This window comes from Pristiophorus japonicus, chromosome 2 (genome assembly GCF_044704955.1).
Source record: "Pristiophorus japonicus isolate sPriJap1 chromosome 2, sPriJap1.hap1, whole genome shotgun sequence".
NCBI classification, from domain to species: domain Eukaryota; kingdom Metazoa; phylum Chordata; class Chondrichthyes; family Pristiophoridae; genus Pristiophorus; species Pristiophorus japonicus.
Genome location: NC_091978.1, coordinates 68,938,001 through 68,962,678, shown reverse-complemented (window position 1 = coordinate 68,962,678; position 24,678 = coordinate 68,938,001). Strand labels below are relative to the sequence as shown.

At 44.2% G+C, this 24,678-nt stretch overlaps 1 protein-coding gene across 1 annotated transcript in view; it reads right to left on the bottom strand.

The window, feature by feature from the left end:
• Nucleotides 1-3,466: 3,466 nt before the first annotated feature.
• The window catches only part of oacyl (O-acyltransferase like), a 69,037-nt gene continuing 47,825 nt past the window's right edge, over nt 3,467-24,678 (bottom strand). The window contains exons 14-15 of the mRNA XM_070860066.1: nt 6,483-6,625; nt 3,467-3,816 (exon numbers count right to left, since the gene is read on the bottom strand). Of these exons, the coding sequence (XP_070716167.1) occupies nt 3,715-3,816; nt 6,483-6,625 (245 nt within the window). The 3' untranslated portion in view covers nt 3,467-3,714. The remainder of the gene's footprint in view (nt 3,817-6,482; nt 6,626-24,678) is intronic.

Below are 24,678 nucleotides of genomic sequence, written 5' to 3'. Positions count from 1 at the left end.
TTGGGGTCGAGTCAGTAATGAATTGGAAATGTTTTTGTTGGGTTTTTTCAGGCTTTTTTTCCACGGAAGCCTTTGTAAGGGCTGTTTAGCTGGGAGTTTCAGCAGCTCAGCTGGCCTGGTACCCTAAAAGAGGTGTGGAACGTCTCCTGTAGCGCTGCACTCCAAACTCCGGACCCAGCTGATGAATTTTGTGGTGGCAGACACAAATCATTTGCCTGGGACAACATTGCAACAGAGGCACGACCGAATTTCTCCGTGTCCTTGCAAAACTTTTTTGCACCTTCTTCAATGCCTCTATATCCTTTTTATAATATTTAGACCAGAACAGTACTCCACGTGTGGTCTAACTGATAGGATTGCGCTCTGTTCTATGCAAATAACCAGGAAGACCAATGGAATCTTGGCCTTTATAGCAAAGGGGATGGAGTATAAAAGCAGGAAAGTCTTGCTACAGTTATACAGGGTATTGATGAGGCCACACCTGGAATACTGCGTACAGTTTTGGTTTCATAGAAACATAGAAAATAGGTGCAGGATTAGGCCATTCAGCTCTTCGAGCCTGCACCACCATTCAATATGATCATGGCTGATCATGCAACTTCAGTACCCCATTCCTGCTTTCTCTCCATACCCCTTGATCCCATTAGCCGTAAGAGCCACATCTAACTCCCTTTTGAATATATCTAACAAAGTAGCCTCAACAACTTTCTGTGGTAGAGAATTCCACAGGTTCACAATTCTCTAAGTAAAGAAGTTTCTCCTCATCTCGATCCAAAATGGCTTACCCCTTAACCTTAGCCTGTGACTCCTGGTTCTGGATTTCCCCAACATCGGGAACATTCTTCCTGCATCTAACATGTCCAATCCCGTCAGAATTTTATATGTTTCTATGAGATCCCCTCTCATTCTTCTAAATTCCAGTGAATATAAGCCTAGTCAATCCAGTCTTTCTTCATATGACAGTCCTGCCATCTCGGGAATCATTCTGGTGAACCTTCGCTGCACTCCCTCAATAGCAAGAATGTCCTTCCTCAGATTAGGAGACCAAAACTGCACACAATATTAAACGTGTGGCCTCACCAAGACCCTGAACAACTGCAGTAAGACCTCCCTGCTCCTATACTCAAATCCTCTCACTATGAAGGCCAGCATGCCATTTGCCTTCTTCACCGCCTGCTATACCTGCCAACTTTTAATGACTGATGTACCATGACACCCAGGTCTCGTTGCACCTCCCCTTTTCCAAATCTGTCACTAGTCAGATAATATTCTACCTCTTTGTTTTTGCCACCAAAGTGGATAACCTCACATTTATCTACATTATACTGCATCTGCCATGCATTTGACCACTCTCCTAACCTGTCCAATTCACCCTATAGCCTCTTAGCATCCTCCTCACAGCTCACACTGCCATCCAGCTTAGTGTCATCTGCAAATTTGGAGATATTACATTCAATTCCTTCTTCCAAATCATTAATGTATATTCTAAATAGCTGGGGGCCCAGCACTGAACCTTGCAGTACACCACTAGTCACTGCCTGCCATTCTGAAAAGGACCCGTTTATTCCTACTCTTTGCTTCCTGTCTGCCAACCAGTTCTCTATCCACGTCAATACATTACCCTCAATACCATGTGCTTTAATTTTGCAAATTAATCTCTTGTGTGAGACCTTGTCAAAAGCCTTTTGAAAGTCCAAATACACCACATCCACTGGTTCTCCCTTGTCCACTCCACTAGTTACTTCCTCAAAATTCCAAATTTAAGAAAGGATATACTTGCTTTGGAGGCAGTTCAGAGAAGGTTCACGAGGTTGATTCCGGAGATGTGGGGGTTGAGGAAAGTTTGAGAAGGTTGTACCTCTACTCATTGGAATTCAGAAGAATGAGAGGTGATCTTATCGAAACGTATAAGATTATGATGGGACTTGACAAAGTGGATGCAGAGAGGATGTTTCCACTGATAGGAGAGACTAGAATTAGAGGGCATGATTTTAGAATAAGGGGCCGCCCATTTAAAACAGAGATAAGGAATTTCCTCTCTCTGAGGGTTGTAAATCTGTGAATTCACTGCCTCAGGGAGCTGTGGATGCCGGGACATTGAATAAATGTAAGACAGAGATAGACAGTTTCTTAACCGATAAGAGAATAAGGGGTTATGGGGAGCGGGCAGGGAAGTGGACCCGAGTCCATGATCAGATCAACCATGATCGTATTAAATGGCGGAGCGGGCTCGAGGGGCTGTATGGCCTACTCCTGCTTCTATTTCTTATGTTCTTATGTTCTTAAAATGCATTCAAAGGAGCTTTTAGTGCACTATACGTTATAAGTAACTATTGATTTTAAGTTTTGTTCCTGTCTTCATTGATTTGTGGATCACGTGATTTCTGTGGCATCTTTCTTCGAATTCAGTGCCGCTTGCCATTGCAGCACCGCTGACTAAAAATTATGGACAAGTGTCTGGTTTACAAAAAACTTTAGGTTTCTCGACGTGTAATTAATTGTAACGCTGTGAAAAGGGGATTCCTAGCATAGTGCAGCAGTGACGTCATCCAGCTCTCTAAGCAGCCAATCATATTGAAGAATTCTCACAGACAGCAAACCAGGAAATGAAAAGCACTGATTATCTGCATTTTTAAAAATGTTAAAGAGAGTGAAGTCAAGATTGGGACATAGACATGGGCTTATGGTAGAAGCTGAAATAGCATGAACAAATTAAAAAATATATAGGTTTTTTTTAATTGTCTGCTTCAATGATGTTACAATGTCTAAAGTACACTACAGGAAGGACCAGAAGTACATTCCTTTCCAGTCATTAAACAATGTGACAAGCTGTACTCAAAGCACCAGACAGAGGAACTTATGTGTGAACGATTAAAATGTATTTTGTTTGTTAAATGGAATAGGCTTCCCTTTCATTTTCACTGCTTTCATCCTTTTGATTCTTTTGATTCTCCTATGATCTCACACTAATAACTACATCCATATATATATGTATACAATATAAAAACAGAAAATGCTGGAAATACTCAGCAGGTCACGCAGCATCTGTGGAGAAAGAAACAGAGTGAACGGGTCGATAACCCTTCATCAGAACTGTTTCTATTTTTATTTCTGAATTCCAGCATCTGCAGCATTTTACTTTTTTGTGTGTATATTTACATATATATACATTATAGATAAAATACAGTAGGTTTTACATAATGTGGAATTATAACATTTGCTTTCAATATCAAATGCTCAAAGAACAGAAATCATTTTTTCATTGTTAAATTTTCTACATCTAAAGTTGCATTTCTATTTACTTGTGCTTTCGAAAAAGATGGACTTCAACAGCTCATATAATAAGTTTCTAGGCAGCAAACTTTAATGAAAAATGCCATACAACTATTCATATACTTAAAAGTTAATCCTGAATATTGTTTAGCATTTCATTATGAAAAGGGTTTAAATGAGTGGCATGCTCCTCAATTTGAATGGTGACTGAGATATGAAGGGATTTTGTATATCACATTTTCTTAAACAGTCTCAAATAGCACAGAGGTGTTTAAAATCCTCTTCACTAATGCTATCAAAGAATGAAATGTTCTTTGAACCAGAAGGCCATATTCTTGGGGCTTAAAGATTTAACATTTCAGCCTATTATGTTCATAAAGACCAAATCAAAATGTTGAATCCTCAGGGAAGGTGTTTCTTGAGCGCTCCAGAATTAGATCATCAGAAGTATTTTCTTAACGCTTGAATAGGATTTTCAATGAGTACGCATAATGCAAATCCTATAATGTGTGCCAAAACTGTGTGACCTACGAAGAGGTAGAACTAGAAAGAGGAAAAAAAAGAGAAAATTAGTATGGTTCATAAATCTGAAATAATTTAACACATCTTTTGAAGAAAAGACTTTCTCAGGAAGTTAGTGGCTGTGTAATGTATATATTATGTAGGCCTGGAATTTTCTCAGCACTGCTCCTACTCTCATTGTAACTTCACTGGAAGTGCGGGGGAAATTCCATTTGCAAACATAATGGTAATGAAGAAGGAGCAGCTCTGAGGAAATTCGTGGTGTAAGAAGTGAAAAAAATGTTACTAAAAGGATGGAATTAGATTTCATCCAGACATTACAATGTTTTATAACATTGAACCTCATGTCTAGAATGATTTGGGCATAATCGGCAATTTCAACGCAAATAGTGCCCAAAATTGCGCCTATTTTGAAAAGTGATTTTTTTTCCCGCCCCCGAGTTTCCACTCAAACTCGTTTGCATATCGCTGAACGCAAAATCTGCCATGAACCAGCGCAGTTGGGCAGCATTTTAATACGTAATTTAAAAAAAGAATTGCTTTAGAAAATATTCCTTGATATATTTAAGAGTGGTAACTTGGTAAAGTTTGATTAATACAGCTGAAACTGGGGTTATCATATAAAAATAAACATTTTAAATCACAGTGACAATCCACCACCTGTGAGTAACCCGATTTCAAATTACAGAAAATTACTTAAAAAAAATATACAAAGTTATTTTCTAGTTAGATTGGGGTATAGTAGTCAGTTCCTCAGCAAATCTGTTTTAAAAAGTAATTCAAAACCTTTCAAAACATACCCAAAATAAAACCCAAATCCAGCTTAATTTTTCAAGCCTCCTCGAAGACCCACAAATGAGCGCAATTAGCATAAACTCCCAATGGTGATCAATTTACCCTGGGGACGCAGACAGTTTTTGTAGGCGGGACCCGCTTCTAGCGTGATGATTTTAAAACTAACGCAGAAGATTGCAAAAACTCGCGCTGCACTGAATGTAATTTGCCCTTAAAATTCTGTGATCTTTTGCGCTGCTTATGCCGATATAGTGGGGGCGGTGGGGGGATTGTGCTGAAAAAACCAACACAATTGAGCAGAAACTCCTGTTCAAGTAGATGCAGGTTTATCAAACATTTATTATATGCCCTTAAAAGCTCTCCATTAGATGCCTAGAAATAAATGTTTTTAAAAATTGAAACGAATGATCCTGCATCCAATTGATATTTTGAGGGTTAAACATGACTGTGTACATCACCTAATCTGTCATTACATGTTGATTTAATACTCTTATCACATCAGAATATCAGCTCCATGTGTTGTAACATGTATAAAAAACATTTCACGTGGATCAATTATTTTCAGGTTAAAATAACTTAATTCAACATGTTGGATAATTCTGAAAAATAAGACATAACATATACAAATGTACCTCTGAACTCTCTTTAAATAGGGGTTACAGTAGTTTAGTGGTTATGGTAATAGACTAGCAACCTAGGGGCAGTAAGATTGACTCCCATCGTTATATTTTAAAAAGACTGAAATTTTTGTGACTATTGACCAGTTTTTAAAAATTCCTTGAGAAGAGAAGATATGAAAAAAAATTTTAAAGAACTGCTCTTAATACTCCTGATGTTTCCCAAGCCCGTGAAAATCCTTGGCCCACTCCTATTTCTCACCTGGATGCTGCTCCTCGGCGACATCATCCGTAAACACAATGTCAGTTTCCACATCTATGCTAACAACACCCCTACCCTTTACCTCACCACCACATTGCTCAACCCTCCACGGTCTCTAAATTTTCAGACTGCTTGTCCGTACTGGATGAGCAGAAAATTCCTCCAACTAAATATTGGGAAGACCAAAGCCATTATCTTTGGTCCCTGTCATAAACTCCGTTCCCTAGCCACTGATTCCGGCTCTCTCCCTGGTAACTGTCTGAGGCTGAACCAGACCGTTTGTAACTGTGGTGTTGTGTTTGATTCCAACATGAGCTTCCGACCACCAAGACTGCCTATTGCCACATCAGTAACATTGCCCGACTCTGCCTCTGGCTCAGCTCATCTGCTGCTGAAACCCTCATCTCTGCCTTTGTTACATCTACACTTGACTATTCCAATGCTCTCCCTTCTTCCACCCTCCATAAACTTGTGCTCATCCAAAACTCTGCTGTTCATATCCTAAATTGCATTCACCTAAAGTCCTTTTCATCCATCACACCTGTGTGCTCTGTTGGCTCCAGGTTCAGCAAAGGCTCAATTTTAAAATTGTTATCCTTGTTTTCAAATCCCTCCATGGCCTCACCCCTCCCTATCCCTGTAACCTCCTCCAGCCCTACAACCCTCCGAGATTTCTGCGCTCCTCCAATTCTGGCCTCTTGCGGGTACTCTATTTTAATCACTCCACCATTGGTGGCTATGCTTCCAGCTGCCTAGGCCCTAAGCTCTGGAATTCTCTCCCAAAACCTCTCTACCTCTCTCTCTCCTCTTTTAAGATGTTCCTTAAAACCAACCTCTTTGTCACCTCTCCTAATATCTCCCTATGTGGCTCGGTGTCAAATTCTGTTTGATAATGTTCCTGCAAAGTACCTTGGGGTGTTTTACTATATTAAAGGCGCAACTTGTTGTTGTCATTGTTGGAATTGCATTAATATTCCCAGAATTAAATGATAGGAAATTGTGGGATTACTCACCATGTTGATGTCTGTGTAATGAAAGAGTGTCTCCTGTAACCCATTATACACATCTATTACAACAGGATGTATCAGAAAACAGGCATAGCTGAGATTGGCTAGTGGGATCCATAACTTGCTGGACAACAAACTGCTAACAAACCCTAAGGGGAAAATTAAGGGAAAATGAAATAAAATGTAATTTGAAATTTAGCCCCAGGTTTCAATGGGATATTAGACCATCAAACATCCATACTTATTTTCATCACATTGAAATACTCATTTACTGTCTCCCCAAATTGAAGATAAACTGAATAAGGTCCAAGTTGAGGCTTTCAGCATATATGGCACGATAAGTTTATTTTTCAGCTCATGTTTTCTCCTCTCCTCTTCTGTTGCGCTGATTCTTGGTGACATACACTGTCACAGTGTCAGTAGTCCTCTGCTACCTCTCTTAAATAGCTGAGGCAGTGACTGTTGGCAGACTATTCTTCATGGGGACTACCCATATCTAATTTCTATACACACAAGTGTATTTTCAAGCAGAAGTCACTGGATGGCGGTCAGAAACGGAAACACTTGCTGATATTTTTTTTCCTTTCCCATAATAGGGCCCAGGTTCCTGGCTGATTTCCATTCATAACACCGTTGTCTTTGCCAGAACCACAGATCCCCAGGAGAAAGATCGTGGTAGTCCCTGAGCAAGCGACAGTATGCCCTCTAGATCAATCAATGAAAGGAAGGGGCCACAAACACCTAGCTTTTTCGGCCTTAGTTTTGGTTGACTTCCTAAAAATAGTTTTGCTGCTCTTCTGGGATTTTCCACCTCCTTTCAACTTGAGGCAGCCTCCTCTGGTGCTGCAACAATGGTAGAATTTTCCTCTTTGAAAAAGGCAAGTACCTTGTTAGTGGCAGGAATGTCTGCAGGAACCTACCATGTATGCCGGATGAGCCCAAACCCAGAAAAATGGATTGGATTTAGAGCGGGGCAGAGATCCCACCTCACTATTACCATCCTGAGAGGAACAAAGTATCCAGTTCTATAGGTAGAAAATATTTATTTTTTGAGTTTTATGCCTCAAATGTATTTTTCAGAGATTTTGCCTCAAGGCTCAGATGTCTTTTCCAAGGATTGGGAGTGTAGTATGTGTAAGCACTCTAATAACGACTCCACGAGGTAAGGGTATAGTACTTAAACTGTAGTGACCTTAGTCCGTTTATTGTAGCTCCTTGAGTGAGAACACCAAGAGATGAGCTCTCTTTTATACTTGGTTACGTGCAGTGTGGGTCTCCACCAGTAGCACCCTCTGGTGGTACAGGTATGGTGTACACAGTGTGAAGGTACTGTTGTGGAAAAATATTTCCGAGACTGTATAATATATAAAGAGAGGTATATTAAATCGGAGACATAGCTTTGGGAGAAGTATTAGAGACCCCTGTCTCTGAACCACTTCTCAAATTGGTATCTCCAGTGAGGTTCTTTTATCTTACAAATTACGTCACTTTACATCACATGCTTTAGCACTACAAAGCTTTTACTATCGACGGCTAAGCTTTTGATATAAACCATCCTGCATTGTGACAGGGCAGTATAAACAAGTGCAGGCTTTTGGCACCGGTATAAACAAACATACCCAGCACTTAACTCTCCAGTGTTCATTATCTCACTTTCCTATCTCCATAACTCATGGCCAGCATACCTTGAAGTCTAACTGTTTTTTTTAACATATAAAGCATAATGCATCAGTATTGTCCCTTACAAAATTCATTAAAGGGGAAAATAAAACAAATGTTTGGTCCCGTATACTAGTCAAGTATATGTCCAAAAGTCCGCTCCAACAATATTCCCCCTTTTGGTCCTGGAGGATGTTCACGAAATCCAGATGACCACAATGATAGTAGCATGATGTCATATATTCGTCCTTTGGGGTATGTTACTTCCCTGATGTCCCATATGTCCACTTTGCCGGTAGCTCTAGGCTACCCTTCAAAGATAGTGGTCGGTGTCATCGTCGTCTGTTTCTTCATTCTTGGTGTCTTCATGTATTTCCATCAGATGTGCTTCTTCTTCGGCGATTACACTGGCTACTGGCATCAGTCGGGCCATCATAACTTTACAGCAGATATTAAAACACCCGATAATCAGACAGCAAGTAATTATTATTACAACCAGAATAATTACTCCATGCATAAGATAGGACCCCCAGGATCCCCCTAACAGCCAGTCAAACCAGCCAGATCCTCCTGCTGTCGTGGATAACTTCTTTTACCTCCCTTCTTATGTGATCAGCAAGGTTGGTTATGTTTTCTGAATTATCGGGAATGTAAGTGCAACATTCAGCTCCAATTAAGGCACATGTGCCCCCACTTTGTGCTAGTATCTAATCTAGGGCCATTCAGTTCTGGAGTACCATTGTGCGTATGGCTACCATTTCAGCCGTTATGCCCTCCATTGCTTCAGCAGTGTCATTAACTATCTGTTCCAGTACCCTCTCTAGGTTATGTAATTCATCCATGGTGCATCCTATCCCGAATGGGACATCATGACCCCAAATAGCCTCTCTACCGGGGTAAGATCTCGTCTTAGTCGACCTAGTGTCTGTACTTCTGCTAAAGTACGTAACCGTCTGACAAAAGGGACTACATATACCAAATAACAGGACCCCCTCCAGTCCTGTGGCAACCAGGGGTAGGCCTTATGCCCGCACACAAAATAAGTGCCATTGTATGCTGTTAGATTCGATCCCAATCTCTCTCTCAGCCCCCGTCGCCACCTAATAAACATAAGACATGTACAAAATGCTATTTACATGTAACTCTCGTTTCGGTCTAGCTAGCAGGCCGGACCTAACACGAACTATGATAATCGCACTGATCGCAATATATAGTTTCATCTTATTACTCTATAATTAACAAATAGTCAAAGGCAAAATGGCCGTATGGCTTGCTTGAAGAATAGACAAACAACAACTAATACGTGTGCTAAACGGTTGGTTCAAAAACCTTAAGCTGGGTCCAATACTTCCATTGTCCGCTCCCTTTAACATCGATGCAGGCACAAGTGTCCCTGCTGATTATAACCTCATACGGTCCTATCCATTTTTGGGGCAAACCCCGGTTTTCCCGGGAGGACCCTTACCATAACGCGACTTCCCGCCAACGGGACTTCAGGGAGCTTTGTAAGCTCTGCTTCCGCGTCTCTTTCTTCCTGATTGTCCCTAACCAATTTACGCATCCCTTTTAATTGAGTATTTAGTTCCAAAACATACCGTTTTATTTTGTCTTTTAATGGGCCTACATCGGCCCCCCCTGTTATGATGTTCTCTGGTAATTGCATCGCCCTTCCTGTCATTAGTTCATAAGGGGTTAATCCGGTTGTCCAGTTTGTCATGGCTCTTAACTTCAATATAATGGGTAATACTTCTGTCCACGTTTTTCCTGACGTTTGCATGGCCTTTGCCAGGGCGTTCTTAAGGGTACGGTTCATGCGCTCTACCATTCCAGAACTCTGCGGGTGGTAGGGGATGTGGAATTTTTGTTTTATGCCCATCAGCTGGCATATTGTTTTTACAATTTTTCCGGTGAAGTGGGTGCCTTGGTTGGAATCTATTTGAAGAGGCACTCCCCATCGGGGAATCACCTGCTCGGTCAATATCCTTGCCACTGTTGAGGCACTCCCCATCGGGGAATCACCTGCTCGGTCAATATCCTTGCCACTGTTGAGGCACTCCCCATCGGGGAGTCACCTGCTCGGTCAATATCCTTGCCACTGTTGAGGCACTCCCCATTGGGGAATCACCTGCTCGGTCAATATCCTTGCCACTGTTGAGGCAGTGCAATCACGTGTGGGGAAAGCTTCCACCCACCGGGTAAATTGATCTATAATCACTAGTCAATGTCTTTTTCCATGGGATGGGGGCAAAGGACCTGTGAAATCAATTTATACGTGTTCCCATGGCCCCCGTGGATGGGGCTGGTGTCCCATTTTAATTTTAATGGGCCTGCCTGGATTATATTGTGCGCACGTAACGCATCGATGGCAATATTTGCCAATATCTCTCCCCATCCCCATCCACCACCAATCTCTCCCAAGACTCCCGGTCATGCCCTCTCGTCCTGAATGAGACAGGCCATGGTGCAACTCCAATAAGGTATTCTGTATGCATTCAGGCGCCATTACCTTGTCGTTTTGTCTCCAAACGTTATCCTTCCCTTGCGTTGCGCCCTGCTTTGTCCACATACCTATTTCCTCCTCAGAAGTGTCCAGGTGTAGTTTCTCAATACTTATCTGTTGGTCTCGGGCCCCAGCGGCACTGACTGAGGCTTCCTCACACTCCTCTTGTTCTAATGCCTTCTGTGCAGCTACGTCTGCAGCTTTATTCCCTGGTGCCTCAGCCAATCTGGACTGGTTCGGTCCGGCTCCCTCCTGTGGGCTTTAATTTTAATAACCGCTACCTGTTTTGGTTTATTACTGGCTGCTAAAAGAGCTTCTATTCTCAGCTGATGCTTTATGGGATGTCTGCTAGTTGTAATAAAACCCCTTCTCCCCCAAGCTGTCATATAATCGTGTACTACCCCGAACGCATATCTACTGTCTGTATAGATATTCCTAGTTAACTACGGCCCATCCGGTATGAGGTAGTCCCTCTACGTATTTTCATTACAAGCCTGGTTTGTTCTGCGGTTTGAAGGGGGGCGTCTTTTATTCTATCCTCTTCCATATCCTCACATACCTCTTCGCAAAAGTGGGGTTCCCCCTCGCCCATCATACCTTCTGCGGGGTTGTTTCCTACATCCCTAATTATGGTTACCGCTTTGTTGGGTGTTAAGAGGACTGCTTCCCACTTTGCCCGTCTCATATTAGATACGGTTCTCAGTTTTCCTGTGTTTAACATTTCTACCAATGTGTGTTTGGTGTGGAGAATGATGTTTCCGGTCATCACCACAGGCTCGCTTATTTTTTTACTGCCCAAGCTGCGCAATCTAGCGCGGCTATTCTTCTGGATAACCCAGTCACCACCGAGCTTTCGGTGGTTGAGTAATAGGCTATAGGTTTCCTTTTATCCCCGTGATCTTGGGTGACCACGGCCATATAGAACCCACCTTCATTGTTAGAGTGGATGTGGAAATCCTTACCCATGTCAGGCAGTCCCAATCCAGGTGTGGAAACTAGTTCTGACTTGAGTTTACTATACGCCTGTTCTTGTTCAGGGCCCCACTCTATGAGGTCTAGGGCCGATTTCCCCCCTTTCACTAATCTTTGCATTGGCTCAGCAATTTTTGCAAAACCAGGGATAAAGTTCCGGCTGTAATTAAAGAGGCCCAGTACCTTCCTCACCCCCCTTACCGTTACTGGTCTAGGCATGTCCTTGACAGCTTTTTTCCTATCCGAGGGCATTTCTTTCAGCCCCTTTGAGAGGCAATACCCTAGGTACAGGACCTGGGATTTCCCTACCTGGGCCTTTTTGGGGTTAACCTTAAGGCCCGCCATTTCCAGAGCACTTAATACTAAGTATAGGGTTGCCTGATGTCCTTCCTTGGTTTCTGAGGCTATTAATATGTCGTCGACATATTGTAAAATACTATTTCCTGCCGGTACCTCTATTTGTTTTAGTATATCCCTCATGACTCAATGGAATATGGCAGGACTATTATGGAATCCTTGTGGTAATCGGGTCCAAGTATATTGTTTATCCTCCACCGTGAAGGCAAATTTTTCTTGTGATTCTGGGTCGAGGGGAAGGGCCCAAAAACCATTGGCTATGTCTAGGACTGTAAAGATCTTATGTTCAGGGGATAATCCATTAAGGATTGTGGAGGGGCTGGCCACTATCGGGTGTAATTTGGGGGTGACCTTGTTAAGGGCAGTGTAGTCGATAATGAGTCTAGAACTCCCATCTGGTTTCCCTACCGGCCATGTTGGGGAGTTAGTGGTGCTAACTGTTTCTTTTAAGATACCCTTTTCCACTAGCCCTTTTACTATTTCTACAACCGCTGTTCTAGCTTCAGGTCTTATAGGGTATTGTCGATGTGGTTTATGAGGTGGTCCAGGGACTTTAATAGGATCCATCTTCGCCTTTCCAGTATCCAATTTTGTCTGTGCCCAGACCCCGGGCACAGAGGTACATATGCCTCCATACCGTCCAGTCCCGATAAGCCAGTCAGTTTTTGTGGCTGTAGCTACACCTATACTTTCCACATGGTGGGCTATCTGTCCTATATCTCCCTTACTGCCATCCGCCTTTGGCCATGTCAGTTTCCCCTTGCCACAATCAATCAGGGCCTTAAATTCCCTCATTACATCATTCCCCAATATTGTTCCCTCACGATTCTTGCATACGTAAAATCTCATGGGTATATATAAGTTATCAATTTCCACCAATTGGGTGGTACTCAGGTAGGCCAGTGTGGGCCGTCCATCTATTCCATTTATCAGAGCCTTCTTGTCGGTGACGGGAAGGGGCATATTGGTAATGGATATTGAGGCTACCGTGTCCACTAGCATCTCACACTGTCGGCCCCCTACTAGTGCAGGCACATATATCCTTCCCTCCTTTTTACTTTGTACAGGGGCCGCCGGACATCACCGGGTGGCTTTGTATGCCTGCCACTTCTGGTATTCCTGTTCTGACAGGGTCCTTGCCTTATTAGGATAGCCATTTTTACCATAGCATGTCGCTTCCAGATGCCCTTTCTTACCACAATACGTACATTGCTTTTCACTGCCTTTCCCTTTGCATTCCCTGGCAAAATGGCCCGGTTTTCCACAATTATGGCAAGTCCCCCTTTTCTGCCCTCCTTCTGTTCCCGTGGCAGAGACCTTTTCCTGCTTTATCTTTTTCTTTTCTAAACTGCTAAAGCTTACTGTTTTAGCCTTTTTGAAAAGTCCCTTTTACACCTTCACAGATAGCTCACCACTCGCCCAGGAGTTTGACCTGATCCCTGAAGTATTTCTAAATTTAAAACTCTTTTTTTTTACTGAGCTAGAAGCTTTCGTGTCAAGGTTTTACACAAAGGAAAATGGGAGCGTTTTAAAAGGCATTCTTTATCTCATTCCTAGACTAAATTTATGTCTTTCAACCCAATTGCATGTTTTCTTTCGACAAGTAAGTGAGCGTGTCAAATAAAATCTTTTTTTTTTACTACCGGGACCATGTATTTTTTTATCTTTTACTCAACAAACTTATCCTTTGTGCATTTCCTAGCTCTGTAACTTATCATCCGAATATATCCACACCTTTGTTTCTAACTTAAAATGTAATACCATAAGGTTCACAGTTTCTTAAACTTCCCACATACAGGACAACACTACGAAGGGTTAAAAAAATGTTCACTCTGTTTGGAAAGAGTGGGTGGAGCTAAAACAGGCAGGCAACTCCACACCTTCCCAAACAGGCTTTCATTCATTCCACAGTCAAATCACTCGAGTACTCTCTTCATTCAAAATAGACACTCACAAAAGTCTCTCTTCATTCAACAAAGCTTATGTTAGGATCCATATGTCACTTAAGATAGTCACTATCAGCTTTTTTATGGCATTACGTAATTACGCAAGTTACAATTAATTAATGACCCGGGCAGCCCGCGTTTTACATTTCCTTCCTTACCTTCCATGTTCGCCAGTCTCGGACGTTTCCCTTTGTTTCTGTAATACTCACGGCCACGACTACTCTGTGGAGACCCTTTGTCTTCGCAACAAAGCTAGCGTGTTTCCTTACCACCAGAGTTTTCAGCTCTAGGTTGGAGTGATCAGTTCCCTTCCGCACCGACCTTATTTACTAAAGGGACAACTCAAACTGGTTAGTCAGCCTCTTCCCGCTATCTACTTACGCGTATCTTATACACTATCCTGACGTGCCCGTACACCTCTCTTTTCAGTCTCTAACACCAGATTCCAGATACTGTCTTAAGTGATCACGTCTGATCAGACAGTATCCTGTTCGTGACGCCATTTTGTTGTGGAAAAATATTTCCGAGACTGTATAATATATAAAGAGAGGTTTATTAAATCGGAGACAAAGCTTTGGGAGAAGTATTAGAGACCCCTGTCTCTGAACCACTTCTCAAATTGGTATCTCCAGTGAGGTTCTTTTATCTTACAAATTACGTCACTTTACATCACATGCTTTAGCACTACAAAGCTTTTACTATCGAAGGCTAAGCTTTTGATATAAACCATCCTGCATTGTGACAGGGCAGTATAAACAAGTGCAGGCTTTTGGCACCGGTATAAACAAACATACCCAGCACTTAACTCTCCAGTGTTCATTATCTCACTTTCCTATCTCCATAACTCAAGGCCAGCATACCTTGAAGTCTAACTGTTTTTTTTATATATAAAGCATAATGCATCAGTATTGTCCCTTACAAAATTCATTAAAGGGGAAAATAAAACAAATGTTTGGTCCCGTATACTAGTCAAGTATATGTCCAAAAATCCGCTCCAACAGTACTACATTCAGTGATCTAGTGTTACAGTACAGACATTAACATACATAACAACACTCCCCGCTTAATCTTGTGCCACAGGCTTTTGCACTGTGTCTCTGGCCCTCGACTTGAGAGGTTGTGGTGAGGTTTGTGCGAGCTCTGGTTGTGATCCATGTGTTCATGGCTGCATACATCCATTTCCTCACCCCCACTCCGCCCCCCCCCCCCCCAGACATAAATCATATGTGTGGCTCAACACCTGATTTGGCATACATGTGGAGTGAGTAAGGAATTTGGTTGGTTTTGTCACTGTTTTTGAGTTCAGCAGTGGTGGAGCAAGTACATGTTATAGGTAAGGTACATACATTATATTGTTTGGGTGGGTCAGGACATTTAGTGGTGGGCAGAGCCACAGGGTGGTGTGGCCTCCCTGTCCTCCATTGAGGGCTGCAGGGTCACCCTGCTGCCCTTCATGTTGGTGGAAGTCTGGTTATCCCAGGTCCCGCTGGGAAAACTGGAGGGTACTGGCCTCTTGCTCCCAGTGCTGGTCCTGGTGGCCAGGGGGGTAGGCCGATCTGGGGCAGGTTGCCAGTGGTGGTGGGTTTGCTCCCACTGTGTGTGTGTGGCCACCCTCCCTGGGGCATCACATTGGTCCCGGAGGCGCAGGCTACATGATCAGGTAGCCCGCTGAGCCTGGGTGTTTCCCACAGGTGGTTGCCTTTGGCATTGTCAGCATACATGTAGAACCCAGCATCATTTCTCATTTTATCATTGGCATAAATGATTCATTGGCTCCAGCCGCAACCGGCCGATTTGACATTGTTATTTGTCTTTACACTTTCATATTTGTCCATTACAACACTTTCCTGGTATGATCAGTATCTCTGTGCAAGGTTACATTTGGATACGTGCCTTTGTTAGTTACATTTGTCTCATTAGCATTACCAGCATCACTGTTCAACAGTACAAATTTGTCACTTACATCACTTATTTGAGTACTATCCTCATTTCCGTGTAAGGTTACATTTGGATACCTGTCTTTGTTAGTTACATTTCTCTCATTAGCATCACCGGTACCATTCAACAGTACCTTTATATACTTGCATTCATTAATTACACCTTTATCATTAGTGTCCCCGTCATCGCTGTACCAGGAGTGGAACTGTTCCTTTAATTGTTTTGGGTTGCCGGTCTCCATTAAGAGGGTCTTGCAATCTTTACACCAATCCAGTCCACTGCTCAGCATCACGTGTTGCTCCCTCAAAGCGGCCCCTCGTGGTCTGTTCGTAGCCATCTTGATTTCTGATGCTTCATCTCGTGGTGAGGGCACCATCTTCTTTCTCTCCATGAGGTTCTTTTCTCCCCAGGTTCTGCCACGGAAGCCAGGAATCTACCTTCTGCGCCGATCTTCTTCCCTCGGAGTCCTGCCACTGGAGCCCGGAAGGTGAGGTCAGGTCGTTCAGGTTGGATCATCGCGCCATTGAGTTGTGCAGTCTGTGTCGTCGCCACGCAGTCGAGCTGGACAGTAGGAATTCCAGGTGCTGCGATGGATCCAAGTTTGGGATCGCATAGGACGTCGATCGCCGAGGCCTGGAGGCTTTCCCCACTCCAACAGTTTTGTATTTGCTTCATCCATCTTCTTCCCAGCAGCGTTGGATCTTCCGGTGTCCCAGACGACTACGTGTGCGGGAAGTGTATCCGCCTCCAGTTCCTGATGGACCGCGTTGCGGAATTGGAGCTGAGGTTGGATTCACTCTGGAGCATCCACGATGCTGAGAATGACGTGAGTAGCACGTGTAGCGAGTTGGTCTTACCGCAGGTGAAGGATCCACAGCCAGATAGGGAATGGAAGACCAACAGGAAGAGCAGTGCAAGGAAGGTAGTGCAGGGGTCCCCTGCGGTCATCCCCCTGCAAAACAGATACACCGCTGTGAGTACTGTTGGGGGGGGTGACTTACCAGGGGAGGGCAGCAGCAGCCAAGTTTAAGGCACCGTGGCTGGCTCTGCTGCACAGGAGGGCAGGAAAAAGAGTGGGAGAGTGATAGTGATAGGGGATTCAATTGTAAGGGGAATAGATAGGCGTTTCTGCGGCCGCAACCGAGACTCCAGGATGGTATGTTGCCTCCCTGGTGCAAGGGTCAAGGATGTCTCGGAGCGGGTGCAGGACATTTTGAAAAGGGAGGGTGAACAGCCAGTTGTCGTGGTGCACATTGGTACCAACGATATAGGTAAAAAATGGGATGAGGTCCTACGAGATGAATTTAAGGAGCTAGGAGCTAAATTAAAAAGTAGGACCTCAAAAGTAGTAATCTCGGGATTGCTACCATTGCCACATGCTAGTCAGAGTAGGAATCGCAGGATAGCTCAGATGAATACGTGGCTTGAGCAGTGGTGCAACAGGGAGGGATTCAAATTCTTGGGGCTTTGGAACCAGTCCTGGGGGAGGTGGGACCAGTACAAACCGGACGGTCTGCACCTAGGCAGGACCGAAACTAATGTCCTAGGGGGAGTGTTTGCTAGTGCCGTTGGGGAGGAGTTAAACTAAGATGGCAGGGGGATGGGAACCAATGCAGGAAGACAGAGGGAAACAAAATGGAGACAGAAGCAAAAGACAGAGAGGAGATGAGTAAAGTGGAGGGCGGAGAAACCCAAGGCAAAAAACAAAAATGGCCACATTACAGCAAAATTCTAAAGGGTCAAAGTGTAATAAAAAGGCAAGCCTGAAAGCACTGTGCCTCAATACGAGGAGTATTCGGAATAAGGTGGACGAATTAACTTTGCAGATAGCAGTTAACGGATACGATGTGGTTGGCATCACGGAGACATGGCTCCAGGGTGACCAAGGCTGGGAACTCAACATCCAAGGGTATTCAACATTTAGGAAGGATAGACAGAAAGGAAAAGGAGGTGGGGTGGCGGTGCTGTTTAAAGAGGACATTAATGCAATTATAAGGAAGGACATTAGCTTGGATGATGTGGAATCGGTATGGGTGGAGCTACGGAATACCAAAGGGCAGAAAACGCTCGTGGGAGTTGTGTACAGACCTCCAAACAGTACTAGTGATGTTGGGGAGGGCATCAAACAGGAAATTAGGGGTGCATGCAATAAAGGTGCAGCAGTTATCATGGATGACTTTAATATGCATATAGATTGGACTAACCAAACTGGAAACAAAAAGGTGGAGGAGAATTTCCTGGCGTGCATAAGGGATGGTTTTTGAGACCAATATGTCAAGGAACCAACTAGGGGGGAGGCCATCTTAGACTGGGTGTTGTGTAATGAGAGAGGATTAATTAACAATCTCGTTGTGGAAATGGCTGAGACCTTAAACAATTATTTTGCTTCGGTCTTCACAGTGGAAGACACAAAAACCATGCCAAAAATTGCTGGTCACGGGAATGTGGGAAGGGAGGACCTTGAGACAATCACTATCACTAGGGGGGTAGTGATGGACAGGCTAATGGGGCTCAAGGTAGACAAGTCCCCTGGTCCTGATGAAATGCATCCCAGGGTATTAAAAGAGATGGCGGAAGTTATAGCAGATGCATTCGTTATAATCTACCAAAATTCTCTAGACTCTGGGGAGGTACCACCAGATTGGAAAACAGCTAATGTAACGCCTCTGTTTAAAAAAGGGGGCAGACAAAAGGCAGGTAACTATAGGCCGGTTAGTTTAACATCTGTAGTGGAGAAAATGCTTGAAACTATCATTAAGGAAGAAATAGCGGGACATCTAGATAGGAATAGTGCAATCAAGCAGACGCAGCATGGATTCATGAAGGGGAAATCATGTTTAACTAATTTACTGGAATTCTTTGAGGATATAACGAGCATGGTGGATAGAGGTGTACCGATGGATGTGGTGTATTTAGATTTCCAAAAGGCATTCGATAAGGTGCCACACAAAAGGTTACTGCAGAAGATAGAGGTACGTGGAGTCAGAGGAAATGTATTAGCATGGATAGAGATTTGGCTGGCTAACAGAAAGCAGAGAGTCGGGATAAATGGGTCCTTTTTGGGTTGGAAATCGGTGGTTAGTGGTGTGCCACAGGGATCGGTGCTGGGACCGCAACTGTTTACAATATACATAGATGACCTGGAAGAGGGGACAGAGTGTAGTGTAACAAAATTTGCAGATGACACTAAGATTAGTGGGAAAGCTGGTTGTGTAGAGGACACAGAGAGGCTGCAAAGAGATTTGGATAGGTTAAGCGAATGGGCGTAGGTTTGGCAGATGGAATACAATGTCGGAAAGTGTGAGGTCATCCACCTTGGGAAAAAAAACAGTAAAATGGAATATTATTTGAATTGGGAGAAATTACAACATGCTGAGATGCAGAGGGACCTGGAGGTCCTTGTGCATGAATCCCAAAAAGTTAGTTTGCAGGTGCAGTAGGTAAACAGGAAGGCGAATAGAATGTTGGCCTTCATTTTGAGAGGGATGCAGTACAAAAGCAAGGAGGTCCTGCTGCAACTGTATAGGGTATTGGTAAGGCCACACCTGGAGTACTGCGTGCAGTTTTGGTCACCTTACTTAAGGAAGGATATACTGGCTTTGGAGGGGGTACAGAGACGATTCATTTGGCTGATTCCAGAGATGAGGGGATTACCTTATGATGATAGATTGAGTAGACTGGGTCTTTACTCGTTGGAGTTCAGAAGGATGAGAGGTGATCTTATCGAAACATTTAAAATCATGAAAGGGATCGACAAGATAGAGGCAGAGAGGTTGTTTCCACTGGTAGGGAAGACTAGAACTAGGGGGCACAGACTCAAAATACGGGGGAGCCAATTTAAAACCGAGTTGAGAAGGAATTTCTTCTCCCAGAGGGTTGTGCATCTGTGGAATTCTCTGCCCAAGGAAGCAGCTGAGGCTAGCTCATTGAATGTATTCAAGTCACAGATAGATAGATTTTTTAGCCAATAAGGAAATTAAGGGTTACGGGAGCGGGCGGGTAAGTGGAGCTGAGTCCACGGCCAGATCAGCCATGATCTTATTGAATGGCGGAGCAGGCTCGAGGGGCTAGATGGCCTACTCCTGTTCCTAATTCTTATGTTCTTATTCTTATTTTGTGCGAGGCCCCTTGGGGAAGAGTGACCATAATATGGTGGAATTCTACATTAGGATGGAGAAGGAAACAGTTAATTCAGAGACCATGGTCCAGAACTTAAAGAAGGGTAACTTTGAAGGTATGACACGTAAATTGGCTAGGATAGATTGGCGAATGATGCTTTAGGGGTTGACAGTGGATGGGCAATGGCAGACATTTCGAGACCGCATCGATGAACTACAACAATTGTACATCCCTGTCTGGCGTAAAAATAAAAAAGGAAGGTGGCTCAACCGTGGCCATCACGGGAAATCAGGGATAATATTAAAGCCAAGGAAGTGGCATACAAATTGGCCAGAAATAGCAGCGAACCAGGGGACTGGGAGAAATTTAGAACTCAGCAGAGGAGGACAAAGCGTTTGATAAGGCAGGGAAAATAGAGTACGAGAGGAAGCTTGCAGGGAACATTAAAATGGACTGCAAAAGCTTCTATAGATATGTAAAGAGAAAAAGGTTAGTAAAGACAAACGTAGGTCCCCTGCAGTCTGAATCAGGGGAAGTCATAACTGGGAACAAAGAAATGGCAGACCAATTGAACAAGTACTTTGGTTCGGTATTCATTTAGGAGGACACAAAGAACCTTCCAGATATAAAAGGGGTCAGAGGGTCGAGTAAGATGGAGGAACTGAGGGAGATCCTTATTAGTAGGAAAATTGTGTTGGGGAAATTGATAGGATTGAAGACCGATAAATCCCCATGGCCTGATGGTCTACATCCCAGAGTACTTAAGGAGGTGGCCTTGGAATTACGGATGCATTGACAGTCATTTTCCAACTTTCCATAGATTCTGGATCAGTTCCTATGGAGTGGAGGGTAGCCAATGTAACCCCACTTTTTAAAAAAGGAGGGAGAGAGAAAACAGGGAATTATAGACCGGTCAGCCTGACATCGGTAGTGGGTAAAATGATGGAATCAATTATTAAGGATGTCATAGCAGCGCATTTGGAAAGAGGTGACATGATAGGTCCAAGTCAGCATGAATTTGTGAAAGGGAAATCATGCTTGACAAATCTTCTGGAATTTTTTGAGGATGTTTCCAGTAGAGTGGACAAGGGAGTACCAGTTGATGTGGTGTATTTGGACTTTCAGAAGGCTTTCGACAAGGTCCCACACAAGAGATTAATGTGCAAAGTTAATGGGATTGGGGGTAGTGTGCTGACGTGGATTGAGAACTGTTTGGCAAACAGGAAGTAAAGAGTAGGAGTAAATGGGTACTTTTCAGAATGGCAGTCAGTGACTAGTCGGGTACCGCAAGGTTCTGTGCTGGGGCCCCAGCTGTTTACACTGTACATTAATGATTTAGACGAGGGGATTAAATGTAGTACCTCCAAATTTGCGGATGACACTAAGTTTGGTGGCAGTGTGAGCTGCGAGGAGGATGCTATGAGGCTGCAGAGTGACTTGGATAGATTAGGTGAGTGGGCAAATGCATGGCAGATGAAGTATAATGTGGATAAATGTGAGGTTGTCCACTTGGTTGTAAAAACAGAGAGACAGACTATTATCTGAATGGTGACAGATTAGGAAAAGGGGAGGTGCAACGGGACCTGGGTTTCATGGTACATCATTCATTGAAGGTTGGCATGCAGGTACAGCAGGCGGTTAAGAAGGCAAATGGCATGTTGGCCTTCATAGAGAGGAGATTTGAGTACAGGGGCAGGGAGGTGTTGCTACAGTTGTACAGGGCATTGGTGAGGCCACACCTGGAGTATTGTGTACAGTTTTGGTCTGCTAACTTGAGGAAGGACATTCTTGGTATTGAGGGAGTGCAGCGAAGGTTCATCAGACTGATTCCCGGGATGGCGGGACTGACATATCAAGAAAGATTGGATCAACTGGGCTTGTATTCACTGGAGTTCAGAAGAATGAGAGGGGACCTCATAGAAACGTTTAAAATTCTGACGTGTTTAAATAGGTTAGATGCAGGAACATTGTTCCTAATGTTGGGGAAGTCCAGAACCAGGGGTCACAGTCTAAGGATAAGGGGTAAGCCATTTAGGACTGTGATGAGGAGAAACTTCTTCACCCAGAGAGTGGTGAACCTGTGGAATTCTCTACCACAGAAAGTTGCTGAGGCCAATTCACTAAATATATTCAAAAAGGAGTTAGATGTAGTCCTTACTACTAGGGGGATCAAGGGGTATTGCGAGAAAGCAGGAATGGGGTACTGAAATTGCATGTTCAGCCATGAACTCATTGAATGGCGGTGCAGGCTCGAAGGGCCGAATGGCCTACTCCTGCACCTATTTTCTATGTTTCTATGTTTCTATGTTTCACCGGCAACGATCCACAAAGGAAGCTTGTGCATCGCACCACCATGGGACACTTGGACATCCACGCTGCCAACGACTGGGATGGTGTCTTTTGTGTAAGTGAGCAGCTTCGCCTGGATTGGGAACATTTTGGGTGGTTTGGCGGGATTGTCCCAGAGTTTCTCGAAGGCTGTCTGATTCATCAGCAATTGGCTCGCCCCTGTGTCGATCTCCATCGAGACTGGAACACCGTTGATTTCTACTTCCATTTTCCACGGTGAAATCTCGGTGGAGCAGGTATACACTCCGTACACCTCCTCCAGGGGCTGAGCCACTTCGTCTTCATCAGCGCTGGAGCCCGGGTGATCGGCCAACTCATCAGCCACCCGGTGAGTAAATTTTCTTCTACACATTCGCTGGAGGTGACCTTTGGTGTTGCAGCTTTTGCAGGTATAGTCTTTGTATCGGCACTGATGGGCCCTGTGGTTTCCTCCACAGCGCCAGCACGGGGCTAGCTGGTTGGCCCCTTGTGGCGGACTCTGGTTTGCAGGACTCGGGGCAGCAGCCTTGCCTCTGAAAGGCACCATTCGGTTCACCTTATTCGTCGGGTTAGAATCCTGGGAGTGAGTCATCATCCTCTTGGAGTCGCAGACCGAAATCATGACCGCCTGGCTCACTTTGATTGCCTTCTGCAGGGTGACCATAGTGTCCGCAGAGAGCAGCTCATGGAGGAGGCCCTCGTGGCTGATTCCAATAACGAAAATGTCCCTTAGTGCTTCGGTGAGGTGGTCGCCAAAATCACACGGTGCAGCCAATCTTCTCAGATCTGCAGCATATTTAGCAATTTCTTGGCCTTCGAGCCGCCGGTGAGTGTAGAACCGGTGTCTGGCTGTGAGGATGCTCTCTTTACGTTTGAGTTATATAGTTACGAGGTCCGCATAAGTCTTGGTTGTCATCTTCGCTGGGGCTAGCAGGGCCGTGACGAGGCCGTGGACATTGGGCCCACAACTGCTGAGCAGGATGGCTCTGCACTTATCAGCCAGTGAGTTCAGTGAGTCTCCAGCCAGGTCGTTCACAATGAAAAAGCGTTCAAGTCTTTCCACAAAGGCATCCCAATTTTCCCCATCAGTGAATTGTTGGAAGCTGCTCAGGTTAGACATGTTGTGCGTGGAAATTCGTAACCTCGTCACCAGTTGTAGTATATGTAAGCACTCTAATAATGACTCCATGAGGTAAGGGTATAGTACTTGACCTGCAGTGACCATAGTCCGTTTATTGCAGCTCCTTGAGTAAGGATACCAAGAGGTGAGCTCCCTTTTATACTTGGTTACCTGCAGTGTGCAGGTGACCCTTAGGTCTCCACCAATAGCACCCTCTGGTGGTACAGGTATGGTGTATACAGTGTGAAGATACATTCAGTGGTCTAGTGTTACAGTACACACATTAACATACATAACAGGGAGGAGAGTGGACATATAGTTTGAGAAAACATGCTCTACTACCCTTACAGTTTCATAAATGTAGCAATATAAATACTAATAGCAAGGTTAACACCAAACCATACCCCCCGTGCCCCCCCCCCACCTCGCGGAAACCAAATGGGGGCCAGTTAATATGAAGCAGGAAAGATCCATTGGCCCCATGCCCCAATCTGACCGACTGCAAGCACAAAGGACAGCCACCCAAAATGGATGGAGTCCTTCTTTAATTTGTGCCCGACTGCAATCTTAGGCCCAGGCTTATGCAAAGAAGCGGAATTACTCCTCCAGTGTCAACAGGGAACTTTGGGCTTCCTACCGCACCCCCACCCCCCTCCCCTCCCCCCATGACTGCGATCCCCTCCTGACCACATACTTTAGTGCTGGGAACTATTCATTCTAGTCCCAATTGTGGCCTCCAGCCACCTAATTTTTAACATTTAGGAAGCTGCTTCTCACTGACTTCATGTCTGTTTTGGTCGGGAAGTTGGACAGGGGCATGTAAATGAGGCCCGACCACTAAAACTGGTTGGGCTTCTCACTGCTGTTTCTGGACGGGCCGGCCATTCGTGAGGTCATGTTCCCAACCAGGAAAAAAAACCCTAACTGCTATTTCGTTAATGTAACGAATATCCACTAACTTCCAACTTGTTCTCCAATGGTTCTATCTCAGATCTGCTTTCAACTCTTGCTAATATTAGAAATCATCAAACAATCCAATTACAATTTAAATATTCACTCAGCTGCACATAATTCCATGTTCTACCATCAAATGTAAATGATAATAATGCTATGTCACTATCGTCACACACTTGGAGCAGCACTCGCTGGAAGTTGTAGTAGTATGTCGCTCCAGCTCTGTGGTGAATGTTTTTGTGGTGGAGAAGCGGTGAGAGATCATGGCGGAGGAGCGGTGTGAGATCAAGCCGGAGGTGCAGTGAATGT